At 37.4% G+C, this 23938-nt stretch overlaps 1 protein-coding gene across 1 annotated transcript in view; it reads left to right on the plus strand.

Annotated features, from left to right (window-relative positions):
• The first annotated feature begins 294 nt into the window (after positions 1–294).
• The window catches only part of LOC106137457 (glutamate decarboxylase), a 49744-nt gene continuing 26100 nt past the window's right edge, over positions 295–23938 (plus strand). Inside the window, exons 1-5 of the mRNA XM_060952718.1 lie at positions 295–387; positions 709–795; positions 2179–2254; positions 15134–15243; positions 16740–16866. Of these exons, the coding sequence (XP_060808701.1) occupies positions 730–795; positions 2179–2254; positions 15134–15243; positions 16740–16866 (379 nt within the window). The 5' untranslated portion in view covers positions 295–387; positions 709–729. The remainder of the gene's footprint in view (positions 388–708; positions 796–2178; positions 2255–15133; positions 15244–16739; positions 16867–23938) is intronic.

Consider the following 23938-nt stretch of genomic DNA (forward strand, 5'->3'; position numbering starts at 1 on the left):
TGACCTGTTTTCATGTATTGACCATCCCCCTCCGGCCTATATTCACCCCCTTTCACCCCCCATCGACCTTTTAAGCCCGCATGCGCAAACTTACCCCCTGAAAACCTATCCTGAACATCCAGTCTACCTCCAACTGGCTTGGAGTAGGGTGTAGCTTCCAAAGCAAAAATAATTTAACATTACATAACATTTTCCCATTATATATATGAAAAACATATATAAAATTTCCGAATACAGATATCATAGTCTCATTATATATAAATTTATTAACGACCCTCTACGTCACATACTAATCTGTTTTTCAACAAAGAATATATCTTACAAGTAGTGTTAACATTTAATTAGTATATCAAATTAATTGTATATATATAAGTGATTTTTAATAAGGTTGGTATTAATATTGTTCGTTAGATGTAGTTTTGTTTTTTTCCATTGTCACAATTCATTCATTCATGTGTTTATTTAATCAATCATTCATTTTTGAAGCTTAAATTCATTATAGTTACCATAAGAAAATTATATTTTATAAATATCATGCATTAAAAATTTTAATTACTTTTAAGCAAAGAAAAATTCCTTTAAAAAGAAAAACATATTTCATCAAAAAAAGACTAAATGTTTATTCGAAGGTCATTCCCAAATTAATGCTTTTTTCTTTCGAAATAGCGAATTTCCCAAAGATTAACACATTTTTTTTTCTTTTTCCAGACTAGACGTAGAGGTTAGAGAATGTCAAAATTGAATCTGGACGGATTCTTTTCTTACTGCAAGCAAATTGCAGGACAGATACAGTTGGTTAGTTCCCATTCGCTTTGTCCGCCATTTTGAGACGCCATCTTGATATTCGGCCGCCATCTTGTTTTACATCTCTTTGTGCGCTTCGCATGTTAAAATATCTTTTTATTTTATTAATCATGTAGATTTTGGATATCATGTTTATGATAAAGTTATCAGATTAAATGATTTTTTTTATTAATTTTACATCATTATCATTTATCACAGATGGTATTTTCATATTAATTAAGTTAAATAGTTTAATAAATTGTGCAAATTATTGATCAAACTTGTGTAGTTCGGGGCATTTAAGATCAGGACCACTCCATGATATCTCTTTCGTAATCGTAAAAGGGGAATACGGAAAAGTCTATAAATGTGGGATTCTACTTTTAGGCGATGAGCTAGCTTGCCACTATCTTCAGCTCAATCCCATAATGCCATACAGCTGAACGGCTCTGTCTACCCTGTAAGAGAGAAAGACGTTACTTTAACCAGAAAATCCTTGAATCTTACCAGGGAATTTTCAGATGTTTTTAATAAAACAGGTTGTCTATTTAAACCGTGTGGTTCCCGGCACAAATAGAAAAAATTATAAGACCACTCCATCTCTTTACCATGGATGCCGTAAAAGGCGACTGGGAGGATGGGATAGCAACCTGTCACTATTCGAATATTAATTCTATCATTAAGCCAAACAGCTGAACCTGGCCTATCAGTGTTTTCAAGATTGTTGGCTCTGCCTACCCCGCGAGGGATAAAGACGTGGCTATATGTATGTATGTATGTTGTCTATTTATGCCCACGGCCAGGGGAAATATCATAACGAGACTAGCATATTTACCTACAATATACTTACCTGCGGGTTTGAGCGGCCTTATCCTTTTTTTGGAGCCAGGAACCACACGGCACACATAATATTAATACACTATTTTAAAGGAATAAGAATGGAATAATATTAATTTGAAAAGCCGAACAGCTGAATGTGCCCTATAAGTCTTTAAAGACTGCTGGCTCTGTCTGACCCGCAAGGGATATAGACGTGATTATATAAATGAATGAATGAATAAAACAAACGAATGAATGAATGAACGAATTAATGACCTTTTACCATTTCCTCGGAAAAGAATAAAGAAAATGCAAGGTTTGAACAAGATAAATATACGCAAACTGAAGATAGATAAAGAGACTTTCCCGGAGGGGTAGGCAGAGATCACATCTTTCCACTTGCCACGATCCCTGCATACTTCTTTCGCTTCGTACACATTCATAACTCTTTTTGTGCAAGCTCGGCGGTTTCGGGTACTTTTAACCTGATCTCTTGTCAAAAAACGTGTATCTTTATGTACTAGCTGACGTATGTATGTATGTCCGTGTATTAACAGTTTGTCTGTCTGTCCCTAGGGAGAGAGGATGGCAGCGCTGTCGGGTCAAGGGACTCCCAAGCTGACTTCGGCAGTGGGGAACCTCTACTATGATTGTAAGTATAATGTAATAAATATACATACATGTAATCACGTCTGTATCCCTTGCGGGGTAGACAGAGTCAACAGTCTTAAAAATACTATAAGATCACGTTCAGCTGTTTGGCTTAATGATAGAATTGAGATTCAAATAGTGACATGTTGCTAGCCCATCGCCTAAAAAAGAATCCCATGTTTGTAAGCTTATCCCTTAGTCGCCTTTTACGACTTCCATAGCCAATCGTCTAAAAGAAGAATCGCAAGAATGTAGAATTATTCATGTTAATCAATGTCAATTATTCATTCATGTTTTTTAATGTAGACAATGTGCAAACAATGGTCCGATGGTCCATGATTTAGATTTAAGAGATCAATATTTGAATATTGACATCCGATGAAAATGCTGCAGTGTAGTTTGTTCCGCCGCTTCTTCTACACAAGCGCTTTGGAAGCGGTAGTAGTTATAATTAGATTAAAGTGATGTGACGTCAATAAGTGATACCTTTTATCCAATTTTGAAAATAAATCTATTCTATTCTATTCTTTTCTTTAGTCGCCATTTACGACATCCATGGGAACGAGACGGAGTGGTCTTGTTCTTTTTTTTATTAGTGCCGGGAACCACACGGCACGGCCATTTTTTTACATACCTACATACATACACACATATAATCGCGTCTATATCCCTTGCGGGGTAGACAGAGCCAACAGTCCTGAGCGGACTGATAGGCCACGTTCAGCTATTTGGCTTTAAGATAGAATTGAGATTCAAATAGTGACAAGTTGCTAGCCAATCGTCTAAAAGAAGAATCGCAAGTTTATAACCCCATCCTTAGTCGCCTTTTACGACATCCATAGCAACGAGACGAGACGAGAACGAAAAACAGGACTTGTTCTTTTTTTATTAGTGCCGGGAACCACACGGCACGGACATTTTTTTTTTAAAGTTACGTTTATATCGTATCTCAGGCGTAGACGGTATACAGCGTAAGTACATTCTTACGTTTTAGACATCTACGCCGTAGACTGTCTACGACACGGAGCTAGTTTCACGCCTTTTTCCCGGAGTGGTAGGCAGAGACTACATCTTTCCACTTGCCACGATCCCTGCACACTTCTCTCGCTTCATCCACATTCATAACTCTCTTCATGCAAGCTCGGCGGTTTCGGGCACTCTTGACCTGACCTTTTGCTAGAACGTCTCCGATTTGATCAAGATATAGATCAAGATAGAATTGAGATTCAAATAGCGACAGGTTGCTAGCCCATCGCCTAAAAAAAGAAGCTCAAGTTTGTAAGTCTATCCATTAGTCGCCTTTTACGACATCTATGGGAACGAGATGGAGTGGTTCTATTCATTTTTGTATTGGTGCCGGGAACCACACGGCAATACAACACAAATGATCATTATTGCCCATAAAAAAATACATATGTAGTAGAGGGAAGTATGCAGGGATCGTGGCAAGTGGAAAGAGGTAGTCTCTGCCTACCCCTCCGGGAAAGAGGCGTGATTTTATGTATGTATGTATGTAGTAGAAGCATACATTCTAACATACGAGTACATATACATATACTTCAGATTAAAGGATAAAAAAAATTACCTCATAATATACACTACTATAACCCATCTCTTTCGGCAAGTGGGTTCATATCTATATGTATATCTCCCCTACTTGTAACCTGATCCTAGTAATATCCTGAGTCAGGAAACAGATCTTGTCATAATGACAACTCGAATCCTTATCTTTAGGAACTGAAATAATAATGTATATTTTTAGTTTGTATACATTCAGATATAACTATTGTATGCCGTGTGGTTCCCGGCATCAATGAAAAAAGAATAGGACCAATCCATCACTTTCCCATGGATGTCGGAAAAGGCGACTAAGGGACAGGCTTACAAACTTGGGATTCTTCTTTAGGCGATGGGCTAGCAACCTGTCACTATTTCAATCTCAATTGTATCATTAAGCCAAATAGCTGAACGTGGCCATTCAGTCTTTTCAAAACTGTTGGCTCTGTCTACTCCGAAGAGGATAAAGACGTTATTACAAGTATTAAGTAAATATTTATAATATAAATCTTTATTTTTTTCTCTTCTTAAGTAACTCCTTTGACGGCCTCTGTGGCGCAGCGGTAGTACGCTTGTCTGTGACACCGGAGGTCCCGGGTTCGAATTCCGGCCAGGGCCTGGGTCTTGGATGTTTATCTATATAAGTATTTATTATAAAATATAGTATCGTTGAGTTAGTATCTATCGTAACACAAGTCTCGAAGTTACTTCGAGGCTAAGTCAATCTGTGTAATTTGTCCCGTATATATATAAAAAAAAAGTTGTTATTAGTATGAACAGAAGAAGTAATGTACATACTACTCTGTCAAGAAAGTAGCAGGAAAAGATCAATAATACACAAACTGTTTGTTATTCATCCAAATTTATTTTATCACCTTCAAAATATGCTCCTTTAGAAACGATACACTTACGCCAACGAATAATCCAATCATCAAAACATTTTTTAAACGCTGTTTCCGGAATTGAGGTCAGTTCTCGCCGCGAATTCTCTTTTATGTCTTCTACCGATTGAAAACGGGTGCCACGAAGTGGTAATTTGAGTTTAGGAAAAAGAAAAAAGTCGGCTGGAGCCATATCTGGTGAATATGGTGGTTGCTCGATGGTATTTGTTGAGTGTTTGGTTAAGAATTCGTTCACAATGATGGCCTTGTGCGAAGGTGCATTATCATGGTGCAAAATCCAAGAATTTTCTTTCCACAAATCTGGCCTTTTTCGTCGGATTTGCTCTCTTAAACGCCGCATAACACTCAAATAATATTCCTTATTTACCGTTTGACCTTCCGGCAAGAATTCCGAGTGCACAACACCGCGATAGTCAAAGAAAACAGTCAACATGACTTTGACTTTTGAACGACTTTGGCGTGGTTTTTTCGGTTTCGGTTCAGTTGGAAGGCGCCACTCCGAAGCTTGTTGACTAGTCTGCATGTCAAACTCGTAAACCCACGTCTCGTCACCAGTAACAATGCGTTTCATGAATGTTGGGTCGGAATTGACTCGTTCTAGCATGTCCTCAGCGACTCTCATGCGATTGAGTTTTTGAAAAAAATTCAGGTCTTTTGGGACTAGCCGAGCGGCAACATGTTTCATACCCAAATTATTAGTTAAAATGGTACGGATCGACTCGTGAGATACAGAAAGTTCGGTGGATATCTCTCTCAAAGTTGAATGAGGATTTTCAGTCACTATTTCCTTCACTTTTGCGATGTTAACTTCAGTTGCAGACGTTGATGGCCTACCAGAGCGAGGCAAATCTTCCATCACATCTCGACCGCTTTTGAACGCTTTGTACCACTCATAAGCACGAGTTTTTGATAAAGTCGATTCACCGTAAGCCTTCTGTAACATTTTCAGTGACTCCGAACACGATATTCCATTGGCAATGCAAAATTTAAGACAAACTCTTTGTTCGATGTTTTTATCCATTATGAAATTAGCAATACACACTAGATATGATATAACTAAAAATAGCACTGTATTTAATGTAAACAACAGATGCAACTCAAACTCCGCGCCAAAATGGAAAACAGTTGTGCCAATCTAACAACAACAAAAAAAACAAAAATTTGAATTTGGAACCATAAATAAATAATCCATTCCCGATACTTTTCTGACTGAATGTATATTTATGCAACTTCAAATTGAATTCCCTTGTACCTCTTTACAACTGTAATTAATCACATATTGTTTCGTGACATTTCGCGGTTTACAGTGAACTGTGATTAATTAAAATGGGAATGAAAGTCAGGTGCAGAGGTTATAGCTAGCTGAGGGGCGCACTGACATATAAACTTATAATTAGATTTAAGTGATGTGACGTCAATAAGTGATACCTTGTATCCAATTTTTAAAATAAATCTATATCCCACTACGGAAAAAGAGGGGTTGAGCAACTGAGATCACTTTGTTTGAGGACAAAAGAAGTAAGATTTTTTTTGTTTGTGAGCTTTAGTTATATAGATACATATGTATAACCGCGTCTGTATACCTAACGGGGTAGACGTATTTAATAATCCTGGAAATACTGTAAGGCCACGTTCAGCTATTAGCGCATCGCCTAAAAAGGAACATACATACGTAAAATCATGCCTCTTTCCCGGAGGGGTAGGCAGAGACTACCTCTTTCCACTTGCCACGATCTCTGCATACTGCCATCGCTTCATCCACATTCATAACTCTCTTCATGCAAGCTCGGCGGTTTCGGGTACTCGTGACCTGACCCTTTACCAGGACGTCCTTAATTTGATCAAGACACGTTCGTCTAGGTCTTCCCACTCCGACCTTTCCCTCCACACTCCTTGTATATCTGCTTAGTCAACCTGCTTTCATTCATCCTCTTCACATGACCGAACCATCTTAACATACCCTTTTCTATTCCTGTAACTAAGTACATCTTCTTTCACATCACAACATTCCGTTATCACGCTGTTCCTTATCCGGTCACTCAATTTCACACCCATCATACTCCTTAACGCTCTCATTTCCACCACATTTATTCTGCTTTTGTGCTTCTTTTGCCATACCCAACTTTCACACCCATACATTAATGTCGAGACTAACAAAAAAGAAAAAAAAGAGAATCCTAAATTTGTTAACTTTTCCCTTAATTGACTTTTAAAATTCACAATGATTTTTCATCGGCACCAGCATGTAAGCTAGGAAATTTAATTCTGAAGCAAAATTCCACATATTTAATGAGAAACGACACATATTTAAGAGATTCAATCACCCCAGAATCAATTAATTCTTACGAGTCTATCTTCTCGGTATATCCGAGATATGTTTTACTCAAGTAATGCAAGGATTACGACGAAAGCTGGGGCAAATTGTTATGGGGTTTGGTTGTTCAAAGAGTAAGTAGGAATAGAGGTACATTTATTGAAAAAAGTAGTCGTTCCCCGCTTAGGTACCTACACAATTTTTTACAACATGCATATATTCACGTATGTATCCCTTGAAATGGCTGATAGGCCACGCCTAGGTTTTTGGCTTGATGATAGACTTGAGATTTAATTAGTGATAGGTCGCTAGCCCATCGCCTAAAAGAAGAATCCCAAGTTTATAACCCTATCCCTTAGTCGCCTTTTTTTAAACTTTGTGATTAACCGCCGTGTGGTTCCCGGCACCAATACAAAAAAGACCACTCCATCTCTTTCCCATGAATGTAGTAAGAGGCGACTAAGGCGCTTTCAAACATGAAATTCTTTTTTTAAGGCGATGGGCTAGCAACCTGTCACTATTTGAATCTCAATTCCATAATTAAGCCTAATAGCTGGGCGTGGCCTGTCAGTCTTTTCGGGACTGTTGGCTCTGTCTACCCCGCAGGGGATGTGGACGTGACCATATGTATGTATGTATGTACAAAAATAAGATTATTATTTGAGTATGTAACTCTTGTGTAATGTGTCTCTTCTGCAAATTTTAAAACTATTCTGTGCCGCGTAATATATTCCAGGATTATTCGGCCATTGCGGCCTATAGACACGGATTGTTTTTTTTTTATTTACGACCATAGACTATCTGTTGGTCTCTGGAATTAGGGGGGGGGATACAGTTTGTTTTGATTATTTATTTTAAATAGACTGATTTTGGAGTCAGTGCGAATTTTATTTATGTTTGTAGGTAAAAATTATGCCAATAAGAATACATACTTACTATAAGACATACATACATATGGTCACGTCTATATGCCTTGTGGGGTAGACAGAGCCAACAGTCTTGAAAAGACTGAATGGCCACGTTCAGCTATTTGGCTTAATGATAGAATTGAGATTCAAATAGTGACAGGTTGCTAGCCCATCGCCTAAAAAAATAATCCCAAGTTTGTAAGCATATCCCCTAGTCGCCTTTTACGACATCCATGGGAAAGACATGGAGTGGTCCTAATCCTTTTTTTTGTATTGGTGCCGGGAACCACACGGGACTCTAGAAGCTTGCCATAAGAATCTTTTATTATTAAATCTAAATTGATTATTATAACGCATCCTCAATGTTTATTATGTGCGCTGCCTCTCTGATAGGTTACGAATAAGATTCGAGATCACAGGCTCTGTCTACCCCGCAAGGGATATAGACGTGAATAAATGTATGTATGTATGTATATATTTAATAATACATAACTACCAATATCACATTATTTCATTTCTATCCAATAGGCAACGAATTCTGCAGAGAATTTGTTTGCTTTTTTTTTTTACACAAAAAACAATCGTTAATTAATCCTGCGTTTGCCGGGTTCGAACCCGGGTCTCGGGGTGGGACCCTCGGTCTCAGGGCTAATTGATAAGTTCTACAAGGGTAGTTGATGGTTTAAACTTTGTGCCGAGTAAGTTTGGTCGCTAGCTTTTCTCCCGGCATCGCTTCCCTTGAATTTTGAAATATAAACTTGTCTATATTATGAAATCGTGGGTAATTAACTATATGAATGATATATGTACATAGTATGTTGTTGAAATGAGTCAATAAAACTCTTTTTCTTTTTACTATACCAACTTATATTACATACATACATATAATCACGTTTATATCCATTGCGGGGTAGACAGAGCCAGTCTTGAAAAGACTGATAGGCCACGTTCAGCTGTTAAGCTCAATTATAGAATTGAGATTTAAAGTAGTAAAGGTTATAAGCCTATCCCTTAGTTGCCTTTTACGACATCCATGGGAAAGAGATGAATCTCAATTGTATCATGAAGCCTCACAGCTGAACGTGGCCTTTCAGTCTTTTCAACACTGTTGGCTCTGTCTACCCCGCAGGGGGTATAGACGTGATTATATATATATATATATATGTAAAAAAAAAACAGATAATAGTTTAACCGAGATTCTAGTCTCAAACCATAAATTCTGCATCCAATTTCACTTAAACCCACCCCGCAAATGAGGGGTTTAGCTCCGAGGTCGTTATAGAGGGGGCAGAGATCCTTAGGATCAAACTGTCTCGGGAATCGCTGTTTATGGTCCACTAGACTCCACGGAGTTTTAAAGTTGTATTTTAAGAATTTTTGGAAAAAACAGCAGAAAATTAAAATAAAATCCATACTAATGTTAGGACAAATAGGACCATTCCATATCTTTACCATGGATATCGTAAAAGGCGAATAAGGAAAGCTAGTTATTTGACGTTCATTCATGTCTTTTAATGTAGACAATGTGCATTCGTCCACGGTTTAGATTTAAGAGATCTATATTTGTAAATTGACGTCCCGTAAAAACGCTGCAGTGTAGTTTGTTCCGCCGCTTCTTCTACACATGCGCTTTGGAAGCGGTAGTAGTTATAATAAGATTTAAGTGATGAATGACGTCAATAAGTGATACCTTGTATCCAATTTGGAAAAATTAATCTATTATATTCTATTTCAGTAAACAAGGGATTCTTCTCGTAGGCGATGGGCTAATTCAAACAACCAATCATCATCTCCCAATCTCAATTCAGCTAACGTGGCCTTTAATTTTCTAAAGAATTATTAGCTACTTATGTCTGTGAGAGATTTTAAAATATTAACTCACACAAAACCGAAAAAAAAAACAATTTCAATTTACTCATATTGTCTATGCCTAACCCTATAACACCGCCGCTCTATCAGGGAAACAGATAAAAAATCCATTTCCCGCCAAATCCCATAATCCTCACTCCATCAATTCGCGGCCTAATAGAGGGCGCCACTATAAATGATCGGGCTTAGCGGCTGTACCTTACTCAATAGATTTATGATTATTTTGATGAATATTCGCACTTGGAGTGATATTAATGTGTTTTGAAAGATAAAATTCTTGTTCGTCATAAATTTAATAAATTTTAATGAAGTATTGTCAAATAATCAACCCAGAAAGTTTTTTTCCTTTTTGTAGTTAGTTTGTGAGCATATCAAAACAAACCTTTATTATTTTTTCTTAGTAAAAATGTGTTTTTTTTACGATCTTTTAAACACCTGATGCAGAACATAAAGATGATTAACCTTTGAAAAATAAACCTAGCTGAAAAATTTTCTCGTGTGATGGTGCGCATATAAGGAATTTAAAGTTAATTTGTAAGTTTAGTTTGAAATTTCATTAAGATATAGTAGATAATAATTGAGCTATGAAAATTATTCACGCCGAAATAAAATAAGAAAACTGTTTTATAAAGAAGACGAGCTACGCTGAAAAAATGTGGCATTACAAATTCAAATTTAAAACTTTTATTCATTATTATGAGAGACACTTCATATTAATTAATAATTGTCACATCTTTTGGTTTCACCACATTGTTTGTCGTGAAATAAACTACTTAAAACTAAGTTTACTGTCGCTTCCAAAGCGTCAGTGCTGAAGAAGCGGTAGAGAAAATTGCAGTTGAAGAATTTTAATTAAAGGGCCAATGCAGCTGCGTTGTATACGCTACGCCGCGTGGCGCTAGTGTGGCGAATAGCAAGGGTGGGGTGATTGACATTCTTGACATTACTTAGCTGTGTTTACTATAGCGGATATACCGTCCCTATATTTCTCAATTTTATTTTGAGAATTTCTTTAAATATTTATAAAACTATTTCTTACCACCTCTCCGTGTTATTCCCATGGATGTCGTAAAAGGCGATTAGGGGATAGGCTTATAACTTTTGCGATTCTTTTGTAGGCGACGGGCTAACAACCTCATAGTCCCTATTTGAATCTCAATTCTATCATTAAGCCAAACAGCTGAATGTGACCTTTCAGTCTTTTCAAGACTGTTGGCTCTGTCTACCTCGCAAGGGATATACATAGACGTGATTATATGTATGTATGTTAATTTTTTGTTCACCATCATAAGAAATTTATTTAAAAAAAAATAAGTAAATTAAGGAGATTATTCATACATAAATAATCACGATTTTACCTTTACGGGGTAGACAGAGCTAACAGTCTCAAAAAGACTAAAAGGCCACGTTCAGCTGCAATGGGATTGAGATTTAAATAGTGACAGGTTGCTAGCCCATCGCCTAAAGAAGAATCCCAACTTTACTAGCCTAACCCACTACTTACTTTTGTCTAAATATATTACACACTAGCTGTGCCCGCGACTTCGTCCGCGTGGAATAGTTATTTTGGGCATCATTGAAGCCCTCAAGGATGAATAATTTTCCCCGTTTTTTTCACATTTTCCATTATTTCTTCACTCCTAATAGTTGTACCGTGATGTTATATAGCCTAAAGCCTTCCTCGATAAATGGTCTATTCAACATAAAAATATTTTTTCAACTCGAACCAGTAGTTCCTGAGATTAGCGCTTTAGCGATTAAACAAACAAAATCTTCAGCTTTTTAATACATACATACATAAAATCACGCCTCTTTCCCGGAGGGAAAGCTTTAAGCTTTTTAATATAAGTATAAATTACACATTGATGATCATACAATTCAGACAGCAACTTATAACACCTTTCTTTTCAGTCATGACCCAAAAACACGAGGCTACACTGAAATCCATTTGTTTTATTTAGTTTTCTTCTCAAGAGCCACTCGGCCGGCCCCACACACTGCGTGTGACAGTAAACTGATAGTATTAACAGAGATTATAACACCCCTCCCCTTCGGAGGGAGTTAAAGTGAAGCTTGTGCACTTTGGAGCTTTTTATTGTTGGCAAATAGCGGCGGTGGAGATTAAGGATTACTGATAGAGGTTTAGAGGAATTTTGCTATTTAAAATTGCAATTAAGGATATTAAAAGTAGTGTCGTAAGGTTTTCAGCACTTAGAATAAAACCAATATGTAGTGGATAGCTTTGTGTCGTTAAAGGCGACTAGGAGATAGCCTTATAAACTTGGGATTCCTCTTCACGGCTAGCAACCTGTCAGTATATGAAACCCTCAACATTGTAAAACTAGTCCTAATAAACATATACATACACTAGCTATACCCGCGCCTTCGTTCGCGTGGAATAGTTATTTTGGGCATCATTGAAGCCCTCAAGGATGAATAATTTTCTCCGTTTTTTTTCACATTTTCCATTATTTTTTTGCTCCTTATTTAGTTGCAGCCTAAAGCCTTCCTCGATTAATGGTCTATTCAACGCAAAAAGATTCAACAATACGAACCAGTAGTTCCTGAGATTAACGCGTTCAAACAAACAAACAAACAAACTATATAATTAGCGGGGCAGACATAGTCAACAGTCTTAAAAGTCACGTTCATACCACAGCTTCATAATGAAATCGAAATTCAAATTGCAACACAGAAACAATAGTACCTAGTTTAAAAAAAAAAGGATAAGGTACTTGCATAGTCTGTGCTCATCCAAGTTTATGCTAACTCTCAGACAAAAGGGGTTAGCAATCTCTCAAAAAGACAATCCATTACATAGATAACAAACGAGTGTTTAATCAAAAATATATATTTTTGATGTAGGTGCATACATATAATCACGTCTATATCCCTTGCCTTGCTATCGGCTAAATTAAGGATCCCAAGTTTATAAGCCTATCCCTTAGTCGCCTTTTATGACATCCATGGGAAAGAGAAGGAGTGGCCTAATCCTTTTTCTATTGCTGCCGGGAACCACAGGGTACACTGTTTTATAGATATACCTATAACATATTGTATATATATGATAACGCAGGCATTTTTTTGTCATTAGTATAAAAAATATTTTACTAGTAGGTAGTAATGTGATATTAAAAAAATAACAAATAACATAAAATAGTACCCATTATTATTATTATTTTTTTCTACTAAAATGTCTTTCTCTATGGTTTGTTTATAAAAAAATAATGCTTGCTTTCAAATTTAGAAAAGCGAGTCCGTATTTAAATAATCTGTGTTTTATTAGAACATGAACATCTGTTTGTTATTCGAAAATCAAAACTATTGTTATGAAACTTGTAAGTCGCAAAAATATCTTTGGACACTCAATTTCAGCACCCACGAACTTTATTTCTTTCAGCTTAAGGGTCAAATTGAATTGGGTTTTGGTTTCCAAACTGCGTGTTGTGGTCCCCCTTGTAATTCGTGGCACGTATCAAAGACATCTGTGAGCGGATGTAGGCGCGATGTGTTGCGACTTCTGTTGTGGAAGTGAATATGATTTTAGGCAAAAAATTAAGGACTTTATTTATTTGTGTAACATCTAATATTAATCAATATATGTATACGGGACAAATTACACTGATTGAGTTAGCCTCGAAGTAAGTTCGAGACTTGTGTTACGAGATACTAACTTAACGATACCATATTTTATAATAGATATTTATATAGATAAACATCCAAGACCCAGACCAATCAAAAAAAAATCTTTTCTCATCATGCCCTCATCATTCAATTTTTTTTTGACATTTCAATATCACTTACAAATTTTCATATCTTTTTGGTATCACAACATTGGTTGGAATTTAACTATGTTTTAATATTATCCAACACACTTATCATTTTTATTATTTTGTATTCCTTTTGTTTTTATTCGTTGATTTGTAAATTTTAAATACTTGGCAAAATAAAAATGAAATAACAAAATACAATCAAAAACAATTTTTAAATGTTTCTTATCTAATTAAATTTTTATTTAATTTAAGGTTAATGTATCGTATGCTCGTACCTATTATCGGCCAAAAAAATAAATTTTATCTTGAATGTAATTTTTTGACATAAATTTTATGTCAATGTTCACTGCCTAATATATTTTGTAATTAAAAAAAACTGACATTATTAAGCATCATTTTCCCGCTTTCATGGGCACCCCACGACACATTCCGACGTGGGATATTAAAAGCCGCTCAGTTTTTAATCTCGCCGGGCCTGTCGGGCCGCGCCGCTGCATGCGAGGGGTTGAGCGCAAATTGTGAGGGATTATGTTCTTTGACTAAAAGGTACATTTTCGTACACTTACGCGACCTTGCGGTGCAGCGGTGTGCATTTCTCGTAGGGTTAGACAGCGGAATTGATTACTTGAACTCTGCCTACACTTTCCAAGAGTCTAATCTGAATGAATTGTAATTTTAAAGTGAACTACATGTACGATTCCCGGCGCTTATGTGGCCACTCCGTCTTTTTCCATGGATGTCGTTAAAGGCGAGTGTAACTTTGAATATTTATTTAATATCAAGTCATACAGCTGAACGTGGCCGATCAGTCTTTGCGAGACAATTGACTCTGTTTACCTTTATAAGGGATAAAGACGTGATTATATGTATGTATTATAAACACCCAAGACCCAGACCAATCAGAAAAAAGTCCGTTTCTCATCATGCCCTGGCCGGGATCCACACCCGGGACTACTGAGTCATAGACAAGTGCATTTCCGCTAACTAGACGAGGATAATAGATAAAGACTGATATAGAAAGTTTGGTAACAAATTAATAAACTTGGGATTCCTCTTTTAGCGATGGGCTAGCAACCTGTCACTATTTGAATCTCAATTCCATCATGAAACCAAACAGCTGAACGTGGCCTTTCAGTCTTTTAGAGACCGTTGGCTCTGTGACAGATGACGTGATGACATGTATGTGTGTAGCGATAGATTTAAAGCTTACTTAATTGAAGGTGAAGCGCAGTCAGAGTAAGAGAAGAGGGGAATGGATATAAGATAAAATGAAAGATTTGAATTTGAATTTTGATCAAATATTGAAGAGTATAGAAACAAACGGGCAAAAACACAATGACATTGACACTTGTCAAACTGACATTTTAATTTTTTCTTGTCCGCCGAATTTATGGCGACGAAGGAGTTCCGCGTATGAGTTTTTATACATACGGTTGTCCGTTTGTTACTAAAATATAATTTTATTTGTTTATATTTTTATTATTTACAACTAATATTAAAATGTGAAAATCCCTACACATATGTATGTTTGTTTTAACAAAATACCGTTTGTTCCAGCGATTCTCCCCTACCGCGAGGATGCGAACGCGCAAACCCGGGAATTCCTGGCTCGAGTGGTCGACGTACTTTTGGACTACGTTCAGCAGGTCAATGACCGCAACGAGAAGGTAATTATGACCTCTTATTCCAGAACTTTCTTATTTTAAAAGAAAGAAGTGTGCGGCGACATCTCTACGCCACAAGTGACAACAGTCAATCACGTGACGCTATCAGCCAATAACAGCGAAGAGTCTAAATCGCGCTAGCAAAGATTCCCGGATTGGAGCATATATACAAACTCCGACACGACATCGTCGGAGAGAGGGCGGACGCATCATCGCACGTCCACCTGCGCGGCATCGCGCCGCTCCACGCCCGCCCTCCGGACCGTCGCGTGAAGCCCTCACCTCGCTGCCTTGCGGCAGACGTCGTCGCCCAGTGATGACGCCGCCGCCGATGGGAACTCCCAGAAGACAGAAGAAGATGACCCAGGCCGCCATGGCCGCCCCATTGACCTGCCTACAGCCGTAGGCAGCGATGAAGCCAATGAAGAGGGTAAAAAGACCCTGACCATTCACTCCAACTCCCACGCAGGAGTTTGGGAAGACCCCTCGTCGTCATCGTCGGAGCTGCGGTTCCCCAGGCATCACACACCCTTTGTGGCGGTCGAGACCGAAACATCGCTCCCGCTATAAGTAGGTCAGGCGTCGGTGGTCAAATAGATGAGGTGCCAGATTACATTGCGTGCTGCACGTGGAAGCACAGGTTCAAATCCGTGTACCAATGACTCTTTCTGAGTTATGTACATTAGTTTAAGTGGTAGCTGATGCTTTACAGTGAGGGATTGTTGATTGACAGGTTGTTAGCCCATCGCCTTAATGAAGAATCCCAAGTTTATAAGCCAATCCCTTAGTCGCCTTTTACGACGTCCAATAGATGTAGTGGTACCTTTCTTTTTTCTATTGATACCGGGAACCACACGGGAGGGAGTTTATAATAGTTTAAGGGAAAATAAAATAATTAATTTTACATTCATTCATTTTTTTAATGTAGACAATGTGCATTCATCGACGATTTAGATTTAAGAGATCTACATATATTTGTGAATTGATGTCCGGTGAAAATGCTGCAGTGTAGTTTGTTCCGCCGCTTCTTCTACTGGTACGCTTTGGAAGCGACAGTAGTATAATAAGATATAAGTGATGTGACGTCAATACGTGTTACCTACTTGTGCCCAATTTTGAAAATAAAATTTGTCCTTTGGTTCCCGGCACCAATACAAAATAGAATAGGACCACTCCATCTCTTTCCCATGGATGTCGTAAAAGGCGAGAAAGGGATAGGCTTACAAACATAAGATTCTTTTTTAGGCGATGGGTTAGCAACCTGTCACTATTTGAATCTCAATTCTATCATTAAGCCAAATAGCTGAACGTGGCCATTCAGTCTTTTCAAGACTGTTTGCTCTGTCTTCCCCGCATAGGATATAGACGTATCCATATGTATGTATGTATGTATCCCCGATTAATAACAACATCTAAAGGTATATTGAAAATAAATCTATTCTATCAATACACTCATATTTTGAATCAAAAACAATGCTAATTCCCAAACTTTATCTCAGATCCTGGAGTTCAAAATGCCGGAGGAGATGGAGAAGCTGCTGGACCTGCAACTCCGCGACGAGCCGCTCCCCCTGAAGCAGCTGCTGGAGGACTGCAAGACCACGCTCAAACACCAGGTCAAGACCGGTAAGTGCTTGGACGGCAGACGGTGTCAAATATGTATGTTGTGGTAACCAATTGTAGGGAACCTTCTTTATGTACGCCAAAGCAACGGTTGCCATTGTGGCGACATCTCTACGCCACTCGTCACAACATTCAATGAAACAACTACTGTCAATCATCGCGTAGAAATTGACGCGTTCAGTCAATAGCAGCGAAGAACCCAAATCGCGATTTCAAAGATTTCACGGATTGGAGCTATATATACAACATCCGACATAACATCGTCTATCGCGCGGTTCCCCAGGCGTCACACCAGCCTGGCGGAAGATCTTCCCTTTGGTGGCGGTCGAGCCGAATCATCGCTCCCGCTACACCATGATAGATAGAAAGACACTTTATTGCACCACTAGCTTCGGTTGTTCCCGCGACTTCGTTTGCGTGGAATAGTTATTTTGGGCATCATTGAAGCCCTGAAGGATTATCATAGAAGGAAAATTATTCGTCCTTGAGGGCTTCAATGCCATGTCCCATGCCCAAAATAACTATTCCACGCGGACGAAGTCGCGGCCACAGCTAGTTTAATAATATACAGTTTTAGTATCAACCACTGCTTGTAAAATCGAATAGGACACAATGCTACAATTAAAGATTAGGGTGGCGATCATTTCGGACCATTTGTGGACATAATTGAATTGTTTGACGTAGGGTCACAATACATAGTTTCATTCCGTTACTGAGGGTTATATGAAATTGGTCGGATGAAAAATCACGAGACTACCTACGCGTTTGTCGTAAAAAGTGAGTGTTGTGTTTTTAAGCTTTTCCTTTCTGTCATTATTATTAGGTAATTGAATTTTATTTTTGTCTTATCATTAATTTTTTTTTTCAGTCTGTTATGTAAGCGCTAATCTCGGATAGTTGTGGACGGTTTTTGTTACTGTTTGAAATGTTGAAAAAAAAAAGAGTTTTCTGAAGAAAGTTTATATTTATAAATGTTATAAATTAATTACGTACAAATTTTAGTATCTTTGAATTAGTATGCCATAATACAAAAGAAAGAAAGATAGAAAAATCGTTTATTTGGTACATTAACAAAATATAAATTGGAACTTACATCGAGGCTAGGTAATCTGTGTAATTTGCATCTTATATATTAATTATCAATCGGTCAATGCCGTGTGGTTCCCAGCACCAATAGAAAAAAGAATAGGACCACTCCATCTCTTTCCCGTGGATGTAGTAAAAGGCGATGAAGGGATAAGCTTAGGTATATATTTGCGATTCCTCTTTTAGGCGATGGGCTAGCAACCTGTTACTATTTGAATCTCAATTCTATCATTAAGCCGAGCGTGGCCTTTCAGTCTTTTGGTGACTGTTGCCTCTGTCTACCCCGCAGAGACGTGTTTATATGTTATGTATATGCAGTCAATGTCCCCATATATGTAGGTACGTATATTAAGATATCAAGATAGCTCCAATTTTACGACCTCGCTGCATTTAATGGCACTGCACATCAAAAATCCTAAAGCTTAAAACGAGACATCAAAATGCAAGCAATCATCCGCCGTCGTTCCCAGATACAAGCGATTATTCCAGGCTGCTGCTCTCCCGGAAAATTCGGGGTAATAGCTGCAAGGGGCCCGGAGTATAGGGGCATGAGTCAATAGATTTCTGCTGAAGCACAGATCGTAATAAAAATAGCAGAGAAATGTTAGTTAATGCCGTGTGGTTCCCGGCACAAATGTAAGTAATAGGATCACTCCGTCTCTTTCCCATGGATGTCGTTAAAGGTGACTTAGCTCTGACTGAAAGGCTAGGTTCAGCTTTATGATGGTATTGAGATTCAAATAGTGACAGGTTGCTAGTCCATCGCCTACAAGAGGGAGTCCAAGGTTGTAAGCCTTTGCCTTAGTCGAATTTTACGACATCCACGAGATAGACACAAATTAACATACATTTTGGTCAAAGGGTTACATAAAATACGCTATCTTCTCTCTAGATACTCTGTAGATTTGAACGGCCTCTGTGGCGCAGCGGTAGTACGTAGTACACTGGGTCCCGGGTCCCGGGTTCGAATCCCGGTCAGGGCATGATGAGAAAAGAACTTTTTCTGATTGGCCTGGGTCTTGGATGTTTATCTATATAAGTATGTATTATAGAATATAGTATCGTTGAGTAAGTATCTCGTAACACAAGTCTCGAACTTACTTCGAGGCTAACTCAATCTGTGTAATTTGTCCCGTATATATTTATTTATTTATTTATACATTCTAAAGTACCCGAAACCGCCGAGCTTGCATGAAGAGAGTTATGAATGTGGATGAAGCGAAGGAAGTATGCAGGGATCGTGGCAAGTGGAAAGAGGTAGTCTCTGCCTACCCCTCCGGGAAAGAGGCGTGAGTTTATGTATGTGTATGTATGTATGAAGCGAAGGAAGTATGCAGAGATCGTGGCAAGTGGAAAGAGGTAGTCTCTGCCTACCCCTCCGGGAAAGAGGCGTGATTTTATGTATGTATGTATGTTACACATTCTACATGAACATCTCTATACAACACCCCGTTTTTCCGGCGTAGGTTCGCGGCCCCTCGCATAACCATAGTTTCCCGGCTCATCCGTTGTCAGATGAGGGCCGGAATTGATTGATTTTTATCGAGTGCTTGGATTTGTGTGGATACTTCCCCATTGTCATGGAAAATATGTGAAAAGTGCGAGGTTTTATCAAGATAAAGACGTTCCTATAAAAATATTATCAAGTTTCTCTACGCCGATGGCAGTTTATGCCAGTTAAGGAGGTCAGAAAAGAGTCACTACGTCTAATAACCTGAGTCTTCACTATTACACCCTTAATTAAAGATTGTTTAAATTTTTTCGTACATTTTAAAACGTACCAAAAACTCACTAACAAAATTTAAACCTACAAATAGAAGAAAATTGTCCTAATCAGAGCACCAAAAAGTCAGTTCATTGTTGAAAAAAATAATCAATAAAATATAACCTCTAAAAACTAAACGTTAAAATACAAATTCGTATGACGGTTATGGACTGGGTTGCCAGTGCAAAAATAATATTAATACGTCAAAAGGAATCCAATATAATCCCCAGTGTTGCCAGCAGATGGGGTCGCGATTAATTCCACTCAGGTGTTCTGTAATTCCCTTTTAATCTGCATTTTAGAGGGCTGGGGTAGTTTGACATTGACGTTGGTAGTACTAGATGTGACATTAGCTAGGCATCACAGATTTTTTAAAACTTTTATCAATTTTTCTTTAAAAATTATTTCACGGTTGTCCGTTTGCAAGTCCATTTTTTTAAAGTAAATAGTTAATTAAATGTCAACATTCTTGGTATGTTGTTGTACATACATACATACATAAAATCACGCCTCTTTCCCGGAGGGGTAGGCAGAGACTACCTCTTTCCACTTGCCCCGATCTCTGCATACTTCCTTCCTATGTTGTTGTATTGAAAAATACATCCGTGTGGTTCCCAGCACTATAGAATAGGACCACTCCATCTCTTTCTTATGGATGTCATGATTAAAATTTTTTAAAATGATTACAATATCGTTAAATAGGTACCTCTATAATGCTGCTTGAAACTCTTCAAACAAAATATTTATTTTTTTATGGCTCTGTAGCGGGAGCGTTGATTCGCCTCGACCGCCACCAAAGGGAAGATCTTCCGCCAGGCTGGTGTGACGCCTGGGGAACCGCGCGACAGACGATGTTGTGTCGGAGGTTGTATATATGCTCCAATCCGCGCGAGTTAGATTATTAGCTATTTTTGACTGATAGCGTCGCGTGCACACATTACACCCTAGATAAAAGATTGTTCTTATTTCTTTGTAGGTTATTTCAAAGCGTACAAACAACGCATAAATACAATAAAACACCTACAAATGGAAGAAAAAATTCCTAATCAGAACATTCATTGTTAAAACAATAATCAATAAAATATAACCTCTAAAAACTAAATATTAAAATTAAAATTAGTATGACGGTTATGGACTGGGTTTCCAGTGCAATTTTCGCTATATTCGCTATTTTCGACTGATAGCGTCGCTTGATTAGTTGTTGTGACTTGTGGCCTATAGATGTCACCGCATCTCTTACAGACCACGAATTTGAATGTACGAAACACAGTAGGTACATCTAGAAAATTTACATCCACGTACATTTTCCCGGACAAGGCATGCCGTCAAGGAATGTGGGGTATAAATAGTTTGATTAATTTTTATTGTTGTTTATTTTGCCGGGAGCCGCGTGGTCGGGAATATATTAGGTACATTCCTGATTTTGAATACGTTGTGAGTGAAAGAAAATATTAAGCTATGAATCTGGATGAAGCGAAAGAAGTACGCAGAGATCATGGCAAGTGGAATGATGTAGCTTTTTATTTTTCATTCAGGGGTAGGTATGTCTACCTACCCCTGAATGAAAAAGCCTGATTTTATGTATGTATGCTAAAAATGATAATTACTTCTCTCTTAGTTTTATCTAGGACTAGCTGTGCCCGCGACTTCGTCCGCGTGTAATAGTTATTATGGGCAGCATTAAAGCCCTCAAGAATGAATAATATTCCACGTTTTTTTCACATTTTTCATTATTTCTTTGCTCCTTATCTATAGCCTAAAGCCTTCCTCGATAAATGGTCTATTCGATGCAAAAATAATTTTTCAATTCGGACCAGTAGTTCCTGAGATTAGCACGTTCAAACAAACAAATGCTTCAGCTTTATAATATTAGTATAGATTATATCGCACCCCATTAAAAGGCCAAAATATGGCTCAAAACACTCTATAAACATCAATAATACTTTTATATCATCGTTATGTCAGTAACACAGATAGTACTTACTCAAAAGACAGATATTCTGAAGCCCACTTCAATCCCACGAGGATTTCCCTTCGAAATATTCTGTCAAAGACAATATTTTCTAGCATTTTAACATGTTACATTCAAAAATACACTTAAGCGTCATCAAAATATGGATTATTATCGTTGTTATAAACTAAAAATTCGGTTATTAAACGATTTTGGGATTTAAATCAAAACGATAAGGTTATAAATTGTTATGAGGTTATATTTTTTCCCGCGCTTTCGGCACGTGCCGCTACAATCATCCGCCATTGTGGCCGCGTTCCTTTTCACGCAGAATCATGATGTCAGTATTGTTAGAATAATAATAGATTAACTTAGTTTTGTGGATACCCTCGTGTTTGGGCGGTATGATAACATGATTGTTTAGAAAACTAAATAAATTACGTATGTACGCGTGGTTAAATTTATTGTATCTTAAAAGTGTTCATTCTGTTTCGCTTGAATTTTTACTCATTTTGCCATTTTTATAAGTTTGTTTGTTTGCAAACTCTTTATTGCACATAAAAAACTGTCAACCAAATTAAAAAGGAAAATCCATAGTTAACGAGGCAGCACACATAAAAAGCATTGAGGATGCGTATTAAGGCTTTTAAAAATAATATAATAATATATATACATATGTAGGTTCCACTAAGCTAGTAGTAGTAGTCATACCGTATTAAAATTAGACTAAATTAGTATGCCTCTAAAAGTTTAAAGAGTAAGATTTCTTCAAATTCCTACCATCAGATCTTTTTTAAGGTGTTTCAAAAATACAATTTTTTTTACACTTACACATGTAATTAACATCAACATTTACTTACATACATACACTTGTAATTTCGTACCGCCAACCAACTATTTCATCTGAAAATAAAAAAGGAACACTAAATCCTGTTGTCATTCAAACCGCACTTGTTTGTCAATCGCCCCCCGTCTCTGGAGAGAGTTTATCGCACTACGCAGCTGCTAACAGAATTAAATCGAGGAATTTCAATTAGCCTCGCGTTTAAGAGGGTCGTTTTTTGAAAAATGTTTAGTTAGGATGCCGTGTGGTTCCCGGCACCAATAAAAAAAAAGAATTTCCATGGATGTCGTGAAAGGCGACTAAGGGATAGTCTTATAAACCTGGGATTCTTTTAGGCAATGGGCTGGCAACCTGTCACTATATGAATCTCAATTCTATCTTTTAGCCAAAAATAATGGACTATCAGTCTCTCCAAGATTGTTGGCTCTGAGTCCTCCGCAAGGGATATAGAAGAGACTATATGATTGTATTCAGTTAGTAGAAACTTACGTATTTCGACCAATGTAATAGATAGATAGATAAAACTCTTTATTGCACCATAAGAGTAGAACATACAAAACAGCACAAAACAATATTACCCAAAGAAATTTGAGATTAATAAATTTGTCTATCTTTTTTGAAGTCTACTCACAACATCGATCAGCATAAAATAGCTTCTTAATACCGCTACAAATATTCAAATCCCCGCGATCCGGTTTTATGATGTCTAGCCATAAAAATCGACCGCCATCTTGCTCGTTTCCCGCCAAATTGAAGACGCCATGTTGGACATCCATTATGAGGAGATTCTGTGAAGATCTTGAATAATGGAGAATTTGCTGTTGGCTTCTGAACTCTGTGGTCAGCGATGACAGCATTTTACTTGCTGAAAAATTTCTGTTTCTTTCTTTTGGTAAATATTTTTCACTTGCCGTTACTTCTGCGACTTACGATTTTTTTTAAACAATTACTTACATTTTTTTGCTTTAACTGTAAAATAAACTTTATTGCATCAAAAAATAACTACATACAATAGAGGTTTAAATAATATATGAGAAAAAAATATACATATAATTGTACTAATAATAAAATTACCTATATAAAATAAAAGTTAAATTTCTAAACTACAAACTAAAAAAAAATATTAATTTCTAAAAACAATATGGAGATTGTCACGTTAGACTAGTTGACGGTTTTATACTAGTAAATAAGACTAGTAGGTATTTAATAAAATAAATATTAATGATGTTTAATGTTAATAAATAAAATCTTTCCCGCCATTTTAACGCACCACAGATAAGCCACTTCGAAAAAGACCGCCATAACTCAAAGATAAAAAATATAAAAAAAATATGTCCCCGACAGAGGCGGGTGTAGATAATAGAATGAGGTCCCGAGGGAGTGCTTATCGGGAGGAAATGGAGATGTTTGATTAAAAAACATACCCTCC

This window comes from Amyelois transitella, chromosome 29 (genome assembly GCF_032362555.1).
Source record: "Amyelois transitella isolate CPQ chromosome 29, ilAmyTran1.1, whole genome shotgun sequence".
In the NCBI taxonomy this organism is placed as follows: Eukaryota; Metazoa; Arthropoda; class Insecta; order Lepidoptera; family Pyralidae; genus Amyelois; species Amyelois transitella.